Source organism: Symsagittifera roscoffensis, chromosome 5 (assembly GCF_963678635.1).
Source record: "Symsagittifera roscoffensis chromosome 5, txSymRosc1.1, whole genome shotgun sequence".
NCBI lineage: Eukaryota > Metazoa > Xenacoelomorpha > Acoela > Convolutidae > Symsagittifera > Symsagittifera roscoffensis.
This window is the reverse complement of record NC_087066.1, coordinates 52328642-52343306: the sequence shown is the minus strand read 5'-3', so window position 1 is coordinate 52343306 and position 14665 is coordinate 52328642. Positions and strand designations below refer to the sequence as shown.

General features: G+C 33.5%; 1 protein-coding gene across 1 annotated transcript; it reads right to left on the bottom strand.

Moving 5' to 3' along the window:
* Positions 1-879: 879 nt before the first annotated feature.
* Positions 880-12214, bottom strand: LOC134846781 (cartilage matrix protein-like). The gene is made up of 5 exons (XM_063864173.1): positions 11938-12214; positions 8566-8801; positions 6957-7199; positions 1328-1343; positions 880-941 (listed from the first exon to the last, which is right to left on the bottom strand). The coding sequence occupies exons 1-5, from the start codon at positions 12212-12214 to the stop codon at positions 880-882; spliced, it is 834 nt and encodes a 277-aa protein (XP_063720243.1).
* Positions 12215-14665: the final 2451 nt, after the last annotated feature.

Genomic DNA, 14665 nt, shown 5'->3' with positions numbered 1-14665 from the left:
TTTTTAAAATCAAAATATAATCAATTATAATCAATTATAATCGATTATAATCGATTTTTTATTCGTTTTTTTTTCGATAAAATTATAATCGATTATAATTGATTATAATCCATTATTTTTATTCAAATTTCTATTTCATTAGTTTTGCACAAAAACCTAGTATAATCGATTTTAATTGATTATAATCCCTTTTGTTTGTCCATTTTTGTCTTCGAAGTTGCATCTCAATTGCTTATATTTTATGCTTTTTGTGGACATTGGTTTCTATAAAAAATGAGAAGTTTTTTTTTCATTTCTTCCCCATTAGGGTTGTTTTGTCATGCATATGTTAAGCTTTTTTAAACACCAAAACATCAGCAAATTGATTCAGTCTCATGATTGATTCGGAAAATTTATTTTTCATATACCGCGAGAACCTTTCCCTTCATATGAAAGGATCTCTATGAAACTTTTGTTTCGTGGTAAAACTTTGTGTTCAGATGAACCAAAGTGTTCAAGAGATCTCTCTTTTAGAGATTTTCTTACTGACACAAAATTAATAACCCATAAAATATAATTCGAATATCGCAAAATTTCGGCAAAATGAGAGATTATAATTGATTATAATCGATTATAATTGATTTTAAGGGTTTTTACTAAGAACTGTAATCAATTATAATCGATTATAAGAGATTATAATCTCTTGGAAAATATCACGATTATAATCAATTATAAATCCCTTAAGGACCTAATTTTGGTAATTATAATCGATTATAATTGTCAAAAAATCATCTTAATAATCCGTTATAATCGATTATTTACGCCTAAACTTGGATGCGGGTGGTACTAGTACTGTAAACAACTGTATCAGGCATTAACATGTCATCTCAATCTATCAATCTATCTGATATCATCATCATCATCATCATCGACAACTTCAGCTAATGAGTTGTTCTGTTTCACTACGCAAACAGTCAACCTCTTTTCTCACTTCAGATCATTCAAATTCGCTTGGAAAGAAAAGAAGGGCATTGGAGAATGATGGATAGGGTAATCTTCAGACACACCAAAATGATCTACTTTTAGCTCTGCACAGAAAGATGGTTAACATTGGACGGTGTGGTGGGTGTAGCTAATATACGCGGGGATGCGGTGGGGGGGGGGGGGGGGGTTGAGAGACTAGAGAAATAAACTGAGCGTAGATACCAGATTGCAGTTGGATCATATGTAGACTAAGACGACAACAACGAGAAGTTGCGGACGGAATAGTAAACATGTATACGTAGCAGTAGTAAGAGTAGAATTGGATTGGTAGGTACTAGGAGTAAAACGATAATAAACACAAAACCTGCAGCTGAGCTCAACTAAAGATAACACAGTATTAATATTGCCGAAGTGAAGAAGGAAAGAGACAAAGCAAACGTCTCCTCCTCTCATACAAGAGGTCTTGGAACTCTTGTTAAAAAATATACTTATGTTATAATTTATTTTTTCACACCCTCGATCTTTTATTTCACAACAAGACTAGCAAGCCCGTCTCGAATAATCAATTAGTTGCTGTTCTGATCAAGCTATCAAGCAAAAAAAAACTTTGAACAACTTCAAGTTAGGCCATATAGTAAATCGGTGTAAAAAAATTTAGGTTTCACAGAACGAATCGTTTCCTGAAAAAAAACCGTTTTTCTAAGCAAGCTATGAAACTTCGAGATGTTTCAAAAAAGCAAATCGGATGACGCAACTCAACTCTATCAGCAAAAAAGTTCTGCGAAATGGTTCACAAAAGGTTCAAGTTTTTATTTGAATAATAAAGCTATGAAACTTTGAAACATTTATATTTACTTCCTGGACCGAATCGGTTTTCGAAAAAAATTCTCAGCATGCAGGTTGCTGTTATCAGTTTATTCGTTTCAGACTGAAATGATTCTGTAAATGCAAAATTTGGGACAGAAATAGGCAAGTACTGTCTAGCCTTGAAGTTGGATCGAGTTCATCTTTCTCTGATGGTTGCTTTGAATGATTCTTAAACGTTGTGCTCGATAGAAAAGTTAAAACGTTGCGTCCATAGCGCATTAAGACTTTCATTTAATATACAAGATTATAATTAATTATAATCCATTATAATTGATTATAATCGATTATTTATTCGTCTACGTTTCGATACAATTGTAATCGATTATAAATGATTATAATTCATTATTTTATTCAAATTTCTATTTCGTTAGTTATGCACAAAAATCCATTATAATTGATTATAATTGATTATAATCCTTTTTGTTTGTCCATTTTTGTCTTCGAAGTTGCATCTAAATTGCTTATATTTTATGCTTTTTGTGGACGTTGGTTCCTATAAAAATAATATTTTTAAAGTTTTCCAATTAATTCAAATTTATAAGTTTTTTTTATAAATTTATTCCCCATTAGAGTTGTTTTGTGATGCATATTTTAAGGTTTTTTAAACACCAAAAAATCAGCAAATTGATTTAGTTTTATGATTGATTCGCAAAATTTATTTTTCAACTACCGCGAGAACCTTTCCACTCATATGAAAGGATCTCTATGAAACTTTTGTTTCGTGGTAAGACTTTGTGATCAGATGAACCAAAGTGTTTGAGAGATCTCTCTTTTAGAGAGTTTCTTATTGACACAAAAATAATAACCCATAAGATCTAATTCAAAAATAGGAAAATTTCGGCAAAATAAGAGATTGTAATCGATTATAATCGGTTATAATTGATTATAATTGATTTTAAGGGTTTTTAGAAAGAACTATAATCACTTATAATCGATTATAGAGATTATAATCTCTTGGAAAATATAACGATTATAATCAATTATGAATCCCTTAAAGACCTAATTTTTGTAAGTATAATCGATTATAATTGTCAAAAAATCATCATAATAATCCGTTATAATCGATTACTTACGCCTATATTTGGATGCGGGTTGGTGCGCTACCAGATAAAAAATTAAAAACCCTCTAAATTACGTGATTTTCCTTATTATAGCCCTTCCCCAGCCTTGCAACAAAAAATAGCCCCTCCACACTGCTTTGATTTTAAGGATATCTTTTACCGGGGGAGGGGGAGGGGGCTAGTATACTCAAATTAACAGGAATTATTTACCAACACTAACACTAAAAGATATTAGAATCTGTTAAACCAGTCCATTCCCTATTGCAAAAGGGGTAGTTTGTGACTAGAACGATCTAATTAGTTCTTTATGGGGAGGGGTTGTTACTCGTTTTATAACCATAGGGTACCATAGAAAAGAGGAGCGGTTAGAGAGAAAAAATGTAATTCTGGGAAAAATAAGACTGCAATAATCCTAGAAAAAGAATGGAAAAAGTAAATCCTGGAAAAAAACATAAAAAATTAATATTAAATTCCGTCATAGAAGGATCGCATTTCTCAAAGCATAAAAAATTTTGAGCATCAATTCACGAGAAATTTAAAGTGAGAAACTCAATTCTTATTATAATATGCAAAGCAATCAATCAAATAAAAGATTGGCCGCTCTTCTTTTTTCAGTTTATTTCTAACTCGACCGCTTTTCATTCAAAAAATGCGTGATTGAAAGTTTGTTCACCGAACCGCAATCACTGATTGCTTTTCTCTCCATGAAAAAATAAGGAAGTCTTTTCATTTCTGAAACATAATGAAAAAGTTTACTTTCTTCGTTTTTAGATGCGATATATCTGAAAAACTGTGACTTAACAATTTAGTTTCTCAATTAGAAAAAGGAAACTTTTGGATGGAAGTTTTTGCTTAAGCCGCACATCATCAGAGTAGTTTTGTTTATACTTGAAAGCCGATAAACCTGTTGCAATGCATGTACGCAGGTGGCCTCAAAAAACCAGCTCTACGTTGGACGTTTTGCAAGTGGTTTTTCGCGTACTACCATTGATGGTACGACCTGGCCAAACCAATGTTTAAAACACACCAACAATTGGGGTGTTTACGAAAAGGAAACTTATTTAGCAAACTTCTTGTTTAATAATGCTTTTGATTTTTAACAAAATGATTTTGAATTTGATTTTAACAAAAATGTTATCATAATTGAAAAAAACAAGAGTAGCTGTTCGGTGTGATGGTAGTACAGAAAGTTCCAACTACACTGCTTGATAAGAAAAAAAAGGAACTTTTAAAATCAAAAACAAATGTAATTTTTTTCTAGAAAGGGTGCCTGAATTTGTTTTTAAAATAGCCAAATTAACGTAAAAACAAAAAAAATAGAACAAAATTGAGAGTCTTGAATTAGTCTGAAAACTTGAAATATTCAGACCCTTGTTTCTTGCAACTATGACGTTTTTTTTTGGTATTTCCAATAACCAAATTACGATTATGACAGCACATTTGACAGCTTTTTATGACAGCACATTTGATCCAAGATGGCTTTATTTGTGGTAGTAAAGTGTATTCGATACAATAAAGACTTAAAGACAATGAAAAACAAAAAAACAACAGCAAGACTGCTCGTATCAGGGCAAATTCTTTGAATATTCCGATTGCCCTTTACATGGCCTTGAATTGTTTTTAGTTCATGAAATATTGACAAACTATGATTTTTAATTCGTTAAAATCAAAGTTTAAGTGTTAAAATTTGAAACAAAAATGAAACAAGACTTCTCGTATATCAGGGCAAAGCCCTGAATGTTCCAACTGTTCCTTAATTCATATCCAATAGCTTTTGGGAAACTAAATTGTTGAAAATTTTGTACAATATCAAAGTGTGAGATGTTGAGTCGTACAAAAAATATACGACCGATCTGATTAGCTATCCTAATTCATTCTGGAACGAGTTTTTGTGCGGGATAATTCGCCACGCATAAGTAATTCGCGTTACGGTGGCGCGTTTGGCGATATAAACAAACTCTTCAAAGCGCGCATAATTTAGTCCAGAACATGACCAATTTAACAATTTTCAAACCCCCAGAACCTTACCAAATAATAATTGGACGTAAAATTTCTTTTTAAGTTTGAACTCAGGAAGTCAACTTCTCCAATGGAGTATAAAACACTTTTGTCAAAAACCATTACTTTGATCGGCGAAATATGACTGAATGAAAAAAAACACACCGAGCATAAATTTTTCGTTTTCTTCGAAAGTCGGAACAATTAATAAAACTTATTAGCTTGCCTCGATTCAATTTGGAAACATTTTGTAGTGCACAATAAATCGTCACGTGTAAATAGTTTGCCTTTCACTTTCGGCAGCAAAGGTGAAAAACCAGCAATTTAGCCTGAGTTCAAACTGTCCAGACAGTCAAGTTATTAAAGTTGAGAGTTCCGCTCGGCCGATCCCATTTACATCCAGAGATCGAGCCCCAAGTGAACAATATATACAACTTTGAAAATCTATCTGAAAAAAAATCTGAATAAAAATAAATATTCCTCACTTGCTTCGAATTTGGAACAACAACACCGCTCGTATAGCAGGGCAAAGCCTTTGGATATTCCAACTAGCCCTTAATTAGTCTCGAATAGTTTCAAACACGCAGTCAAGTACAAAATGATTCATATCGTGCCGGATGTAACCGCATCGGAGCAAGCACATTCTGCTAACCAAGGCACCTTGTTACAAATTGTCGTCCGACCACGAAATAATTAGACTCCTGGTAGATTTTTACCTTGAGGCAATTTTCGACTTTTCAACTAGCCATTTCCGATAGAAGTTTTTAATCATCCCAAAGCTATTAACTCGTAAGCGGAGAATTAATCCGTCTTAGCAGTTTTTCAAATAAGTTAACGCAAGCTAGTTGTCCTAAATACTACGTAATAGGAGCGAAATCTGCCTCCCTTTTTATACGGCGTGTGAGTGAGGATTTTCAAAACAAAAACTCGAATTTAAAAAAAAAAAAGTTTCGGTTTTTTTAATATAAAGTCACCAAATTTTAATAACCGAGCACTACTCCATAGACTTTAGAAGATAGTGGGAACTTTCAAGGCTTCACCCTGATACGAGAAATCTTGTTTTCTTTTGAGCGCAATGAAAACTAATACTGCTCCAGCAGAAATGCAGCCTAATTTGCAGACTAATTTGCAGCCCAACCAAAAAAAAAATCATCTATGCCAATTCCACTTAAATAACTAGGAAAATAATATATAGTTAGGAAAAATTTTATACAGCTAGGAACATAACACAAACTAGAAAACTTTTTATAATACCTCAAAATATCAATTTCCTACAATTTCCTATAATTTCTTTCTACTTTTCTATAGAAAGCTCGCCACTTTTTTCGAACTTTTCAGTTTTGGTCCTGGCCGATTTATTGAAAATCGGAGATTGGAAATTTAAAAAAAATTACGCTTAGAGAAGTCTGAAAACGGAGCTGGAGGTCCCATGACTATGTCTCAGGCTAGTGCTTATTGGTTGTAAATGCGGTTTCAAAATTTTATTTTTTTATGTTAGCCTGAAAACATTTTACTTTTGAGAGTAAAATAGCAACAAGACTGCTCGCATCAGGGCGAAGCCCTGAAAGTTCCGACTGCCTTTTACCGTTTATGGAGCAGTAATAACATAAACAACATAAAAAATTTAATGAAATGAAATAAATTAAAAAGTTTTTTTTTCTAAAATTTGAAAATGTTTCGATGAAAATCATCCCCCCACACGCCATATAAAGTACAAAACGATAGATTTCGCTCCTTGTAACAAATCAATTATGGCAAATAGGCTTCTTTTAACCAATTTGGAACGATTTCTAAGACGGATTAAATCTCCGCGCGTTAATTGTCCCAAATTGGTCAAAATGGCCAAAATGGCAATCTTTAAACACTCATAACTTTACGAAAAATAATCACAGGTGAAATATCTTTTCAAATTTAAGCTCAGGACAACAATAGCTTTCGAATGATATAAAAAAATTTCACCAAAAATGGCTAGTTAAAAAGTCGAAATTTGTCTGAAGAAAAAAAAAACCCACCCCGAGCTAAAATATTCCGTTACTTTCGTATCGAAAGTCGGAACAAAAAAATTACCTTTGGCTGGGATAATTTGAACTTGTAGTCGTAATACACACTGGTGCTGGTGCCGTCTGAGAAGTTCGTAGGAACAAAGGCCACACTCTTGCACGTCATCTGCACAATGTCCTGAAGGTCACGTGAGAACTCACTCACTGTTTTGTACTTTCTAGCCCTGTCTGCACTCCCTGCTATGTACCTCAATTCGGTGTCATCCGCATTTTTTTTGGTCCCAATGGCATAGAACGTGATCTGTGGATACTGCAACAAACAAAACATAGTCAAAAGGCAGTTAAAAATGTCGTTCAACTCAGAAATAACATAACTTTTTTTTTCAATTTTCCATTTTTGAAGTCGAGAAAATATTCCAGCTGATGTATTTGATACCAAAAAACAAAGAGTCAGATCAGTAATATGAAGTAAAAAAAGAATTGGACCCAACACTGATCTCTGAAAAAATCTATGGTGTATCCAGGGGGCGGATCTAGGATTTTCTCGAAGAGGTGGGCGGATTTTCGAAAAATTTTTGAAAGTTTTGTCGACCTTTATTTTTTAAGTCAACTAAATTGGTTTTCCGAGCTCTCCCAAAGCATTGAAAAGACCTTATTTTGGTCAATTTTTCAGCGCCGCATTCAAAATTTTGAAAAAAATGCCAAAAAAAGGCATTTTAGGCAGTTTTTGGAAAATTTTGACCAAAAAATCGCGCTGAAAATTAGTATATATTGGCGATGAAGGCGACTTTAGAAATATTTTAGGGTCCATCACCAAACTTGGATATCTCAGAATAGTATAAAAAAGGGAACCTTTGGGTTGGTAGGGGGTCGCATCCCTGAGAAAAAAGCATCCACCTCTCCCCCCTCCTAAATCCGCCCCTGGGTGCATCCCCTATACCAAAAAAAACCACTCAAAAGAGTCATTTCGACTTTTTAAGGAAAAATATTTAATTACGCTGCCAACAGTTTCCCTCATAAGGCAAAAAAGGGGAATTGGTAAAAAAACTAATTAGAAAAAAAAAGCAAACAAAGAAACTCTTGAAAAGCAATGTTGTGACTGTCATTGAAGAGCTGCATAACAATATTTCACAACACGGTCATTATGGTCAAACACGCTTCTAGGTTTCCGTAGAGCTCAAACAAATCCAAAGAAAAATCAAATATATGTTTTTTTTCAAAACTTCCCCTTGAAATGCGCTACTTTGGATATGACCCGTGTCCTTAAGGGGTTTTAGGGATATCCCCCTCAGGGATTTGACCCACTCACCAATCGAAGGGTGCCCCCTTTCGTATTACTTTATTACATCCATTTTCGGTCGACTAAAGTTTTTCTAAGGCCGCTTTCGGCGCCAATATATACTAATTTTGGGCTCTTTTCTATCCGCTTCCCCGTGTGCTAATTTTTAAAGTAAATTTTTTGTTCACATTGTCCGATTGGTATGAAAAGTGGCATGCAGACTAGTTAGGCCATGACAAATAAGTTTAGTCTTTATAAACAACCTTTAATAACACTTGTTACACCATAAAATTGATGCTCGTGTGAGGTGGGGCGAATAGGAAAAGGATTCCTCCTCGAAAAAACCCTAGATTTAAACCGCCGCTGGTTTAGGAGATCTCAGCATCGAGTGACACACCTTGTTAAACTGGTCGCGTTCAATTTTAGTGGCATGTTTCTTGCTTGACATTCCATCAGTTAACACTATGACCACTTTGCTGACAGTAGCATCATGTAGTCGAGACCCGCTCTGGCCTGACTCCATCATTTGCAGAGTTTTCTCCAGCGCAAAATCCGTGTGAGTTCTTCCGGTACCGTGAATGTGGTCACTCAATATAGCTTTTATTGCCCCCTTATAGCTGCCTTGACGTTCTCCTGGAACCAAAACGGATAGCCCAAAAGAATACTGAGACAATTATTTGAACTTGAACTGATAAAAAAGCAAATAGATAGTGTGATATTAGTGTGAAAAATGCATACAAAACAAGGAAACTAAAAAAAAAATAGATTTAACATTTCGAAAAATATATCACGGTAAAGCTCTCTAATGTTTAAGGAATTGTTACGATGTTACATTTTTCCTAAAAACATCCCATTTACATGAAAGTGGACCAAAAATAAAATTTTTGTTCCTCTGGGAATTCAGGAAAAAAAATCCATTTTTGAAGCTAGAATTCATCCAAGTTTTCTGAGATTTTTACGTTTTTCCTGTTCGATACTGGAGTTTGCCTTTATTTCCTCAAAAGAAATGAACTGAACTAAAAAAAAGCAAAAGCCAAACAAGAAAACAATAACTTTCAGTCTGAACAAACTTTAAGACATTTTTCTGGAAAAAAAAAACAACCAAAAACAATGGCGACCAATACAAAACTCATCACGAATTATACAATAGTCATAACTACGTTCAACAAGTCTTATAAAATAATTTTGAACTTCTCAGCTTGTAAATTTTTGGAGTTTTGCAGCTTTCGAAATTCAAAGGCAAAAATATATCAAAACAAAGCTCTTCGAAATTCAGCAAGAATTCTGTAAGATTATTTCCAAAAAAACTATCCCATTAGAAGACAACTGAATCAAAAACTTTCATTCAGAAAATTAGAAGCCGTCATCGAGACTAGAAGTCAACGAGTTTTCGTAATTTTTACGCTTTTGCTTTTTGATAGCTGAGTTTTCCTGCTTTGAACAAAGGAAATTAACTGCAGTTAGAAAAATCAAAACTCCGCCGCGAAAAACCGAATATGCTCTTGAACAAGTTTTAAGATTTAATGAAAAAAAAACATAAAATAGTCAGACCTATTCGAAGGAAAAAAAACTTCGTTCCTTTACACTTAAAACAGGAAAGATATTTTTGATAGGTTTACAACTAAAAAAATGAAACTACCCACAATGAGGTTCCATTGATAATAATCGAAAATAAGAGATTTTCTTGGACGAGAATGTTGCCATTATAATCGATTATAATTACACTTTGCGATCAAACAAGCGATAATAATCCATTATAATCCAGTAACTGTAAAAAATTCAAATCAATTATAACCCTTTTAAAATCCGTTATAACTGATTACATTGGATTGTAATCTGTCTAAAGCGTTTCCATATTTTCAGCAAGACTTAAAATTTTTTGTTAATTTGTTACAAGCTGCTGGATTTTTAAACCTACTTACATCTATTTTATTTATGTAAAACGATATCCAGCTGAAATACCCGGCTCTTTTCTACCCTCCCTACAAATTTGAATTTGAATATTAAAACATAGCCAATCGAAGATTGGAAAAGAATAATGCACGCAAGTAAACATATAACATTGCCAATCGAAGATTGGAAAAAAAGTATTGAACGCAAATAAACATAAAAACAGCGACTTTTTTGAAAAAGTCTCATTTTTCGAATTTCAAAAACGAAAACCGATGCAATTTAAGCTTTTTGATTTTCTCGAGTTCCTAATTGGCGTTTTTTTCATAACGTGAAAGCAACTAGAGAAATCTGGATCGATAGGTAAAGTTTTTATTCCACTGGAAATCTAAAAATTTTAATTTCAATTTCGAAAGTAAAAATTGTTCACGTTTTTCAAATGAATTTCAACTGAACCCAAAAAGTTCATTTATACCTAATTGCATTCATATGGACGAATGCATACCTGTAGTTATTAGAGACTTTTAAAACTTTTCCTGGAAAAAAAACAAAAAAATTGATCAAGACCTACATAAGAGTCTTCAATACATCCATTATTTTTAAAAATTAGTTTTACGTTGCAATATTGTAAAGAAGTTTTGCATAGTGAACAATCTAACTATTACTTTTTATACTTTACTTCGTAACAACACGCAATCAGCCATAATAACAAATAAGATAATTGAAGAAATGGAAACATTGAAATGTGAGGGGGGGATGGAAATGAGCCAAATACCTCAATGTTTAACCCCCTACCCCTCCCCACCACCTGCCCCCCACATCTAACCGTCCCCAAGCCTCCCTGGTGCTCCGTACTTGCAATTAATCACCATCCCCATCATGGAAGTTTTCAACAATTTTTTAATTACTCAAACGTTAAAAAACAGGCCAAAAAACGGTTTTACGCATTTTCACTTTTAACATCCCTCCCCAAACTTGCCGATCTCCCCCAAAAAAACACACCACCCCACCACCCCTGAACTCTCATCGACCTCCAGTCACCCCAAGCCAAACGTAAATCTCTCTTGAACGATTGCAATGTTCAAGTTTTGAGACTATCCAGGCTCATGCTGAAAATAAATTATGATTCATTATAATTCATTAGAATCCATTAAAACATATTTTAATCTATTATAATCCATTATGATCGATTATTTTGATTTGAATGATTTATTTTTTGTTTGTTTTGTAATCAATTATCTATTTATTTAAAGTTTTATGGAAACAGACCTTGAAAATCCATTATAATCGATTATTATCCATGAAGCCTCAGTGCAGGTAGTCAAAATATAATTGTAGATTTCGATAGAAAAAGAGATTTGGGCTTATTTTTTTTGTCCCATTTGACTTTTACCGAAACAACATTTTCTAGGGACACTTTAAACAGTTTACAGTGGAAATAAAAAGCCGGTTGCTGTGCCAATTTGAAAATGCGAACGAGTTTGATTTACTTTTTTTGCAATTTATGGCGTGAACTATTCTGTTTTTAGACACATTCATATGGTAATTTCATAAGGGGGATGGGGCTGGAATAAACTGTACAGTTTTCTGCAGCATTTGCGAAATCTTAAAACTAATTGTTTATATAGGCATTTTTTTCTGGGAAAAGTTGTGAGAACTGTGGGAAAAAATCGAATCACTAAAATTTAGTCGGAAGCAACTTTTTAAAGTCTGGTGTTCTCAAAATATTTATTCATTTTGAAAAATCAGTTTTTTCAAATTTTTGTAAGTTTGTCAGATAGGGAATTTTTTTTACAAATCTTATAAGAAGTTCTAAGATAAGAGAATTTTTTGTAGGATGACCAACCCGGTGCAAAAAAGCCAAGAATAGCGTTCTAACCGTTTCTAAGAAGAACTGCGTAGTCATAATTGACGGTCTTGGAATGAGAGCTGAAGAATGTGAGTGAGACGCGCATCTGGTCTGCATCCGGTCCGATCTTCTGCGAGTCGATGAAGTCTTTCATGAAGTTTATCATCATACGCCACTCGCTACTGGAGATGGAACCCGAGTCGTCAATCACGAACACGAGGTCGGTGCCCTTCGGCTTGCACTGCATGCATTTATTGCCGACCATGTTGGTTTTCGAATCGAACTCTCTGGCATATTGCACGTACATTTTGTAGAAGTGAGAACTAAAACACAAATTCAGCTTTTCTTTCTTAATCACACAATGTTATGATGAAACTCAGTAGTTGCAACCATCACTCTCGAAGAACAAGAAGTGACAATGCCGATGGTTTTTTTCGCAACATTTTAAGCACGATGGAAGTGATCGTACGCGATCAAGGGAAGTATCACAAAGCAAAGCCATTTCAGTCGCAAACGGATTTCAAAAAGACATTCCAAAAAAGCTCTCTTGTTGTCGGCAAAAAACAAGCCGTAATTATTTTGCTTTTCTGAGCCTGATCGAGAATTGATTAATATCAATTTAATATTTCAATGACTTTTGACTTGTCCTAACTTTAAAAAAAATAGTTAATAACAGTTTAACAGTTAAATGAGTATCATATCATGGTTTAAACATCTGTAGAAGTTTTTATGTGAAAAAAAAGCAAAAAAAAAACATAAAATAACGCGGTCGTAACATTCTCTTCTACATGCACCCAATTACTGTGCGTGTTGCAGAAATAGTTAAGGCCAAGGTATTTAAATTATTTAGTTTTTTTTAAACAGTTTTGCCAAAAAAATCCGAAAAAATTCTAAATTTTTAAACTAACTTCAAGTTCTGTTTTTCCATTCAATTTTTCTGTGTTTATTTGATTATTTTTGTTTTATTGTTTAGTTTTTGCCATTTTTTATTGTGTTGAGGCCGTGTTGGGATCATGTGTAAGCCTTCGATGGCAGTCCTGTATGAAGTCAGCAGAAATGCTGGTCTTGCTAGATTCACATTCAAAACACATATATTAGCTTATTTTCGTATTTGCAACTGATTGAAAAATTTGGCAAGCAGACGGAAAAAAATCAGACGAAAATATCAAAATATCGATGTAAAATAAATAGTCTGGGCTCGACTTTGTTTTGAAACACTCGACTTTAGTTTTTCGAAGTTTAGGTTTCGACTTTGTATTCGATTTTTGTTTGACTTTTTGTTCTACTTTATGTTTCAACCGACGCAATTTTAAGCCTCAATTTTGAGTTCGTCTATGCTGCTATTATGAGTTCGAATTTATTTTTCGTCTTTGTAACCGACTATATGTTTTGATTCTGTCTTCGACTTTTTGTTTCAATCGAATCGACTTTGAAACAATTTTGTGTTCATCTATACTGCTAATTAGTTTTCGACTTTAAATTTCGATTTCTTGTTCAACTATTTTTTTGACTTTACGTCCGACTTTAAGTTTCGCAGTTATGCAGTTATGCTTGGAATCTTCGTCTTTAGGTATCGATTTTGTCTTCAAACTCATGCTTTGGCCGATTCGACTTTATGTTTCGACATTGTGTTCGAAATTACGTTCAGCTTTGCAGTCGACTTTTTGTTTGACCGCTATGGTTCGAATAACGCGATTTTAAATTTCTAAACTTGTGTTCGATTTTATGTTTCCTCTATGTGTTGTGATTTTGTGTTCGACATTATGTTTCGACCGAATCGTTTTACTGTTTCAACATTGTGTTCGACTTCATGTTTGGACTGTTTTTTTACTTCAGTTTCGATCGACTCGACTTTAGGTTTTGTACATGTGTTCGACTTTATGTTTCGACCGACGCGATTTAATTTTTCGTTTATGATTTCGACTACAGGTTTTTTCGATCAAAGATTTTCGACCAAACTCGGCTTAGTGTTTGACCGACACCGGTTGAAACATAACTCGCTAACCTCAAATCTGGAATGATTCGTGAGCAGTCAGAGTTCCTAAGCAGTTTCCCGAGAATGTTTACTATAGCTCAATTTACGACTTAGTTTTAGATGTTCCCCGGGTTGACCTCCATACACCAAAAATGCTTATCATACAATTCCATACATCAAGTGTGTGGAAAAATGCTTGTCATACAATTTTCGTACAATTTTTAAAAATGGTTGAAAAAGATATAAACTTATTTCTGTGGCTGTTTGATTCTAATAAAACAGTCTGGTAAAAAAAAACCGAGGTTTTCGTTTTTTGAAAAAAAAAAGCTTATTATACAATTCCCATATATGGAAATTGTATGACTGGCATTTTTTTGATGGCGACACAAAAATTTTGAAAGTAATTTTGAAAATTTGGCCCAAAAATTGTTTGTTTTTTTTTCAATCGCAAATCGAATTTCGTACGCAAACAAATATTTTTTGAAAAAAAATTTTTTGCATGCAAAATATAATTTTTTGTGTGCATAACGTAATCCTGGTTACGATAATACTGGCTTTTATTTTCTTTTGATTTAATTTTTTTTCTTCAAAAATGCTGAAAATTCCTATTTCCTTTCCATGGGGTGTTTATATATGCCTTGATCAATGTCTGATAGTTTGAAAATTCAAAAATTTAAAATAATCACCATTAAAAAATTTTGCCAAAAACTAAAAGTTTGTTGCTTTTTTTATATCAATTGCGAAAGACAGCCGAATTCAGGTCATTTTCTATGCATTGTAAAT

Bases quoted from the DNA above. Each gene is read 5' to 3' on its own strand.
- LOC134846781 (XM_063864173.1), bottom strand. From the start codon at position 12,214: ATGTACGTGCAATATGCCAGAGAGTTCGATTCGAAAACCAACATGGTC. The intron at 8,802-11,937 runs GTTAGAACGCTA...TTTTGGTTCCAG, and splicing joins CGCAGTTCTTCTTAGAAACG to GAGAACGTCAAGGCAGCTAT. The intron at 7,200-8,565 runs GTGTGTCACTCG...TGTTTGTTGCAG, and splicing joins AACGCGACCAGTTTAACAAG to TATCCACAGATCACGTTCTA.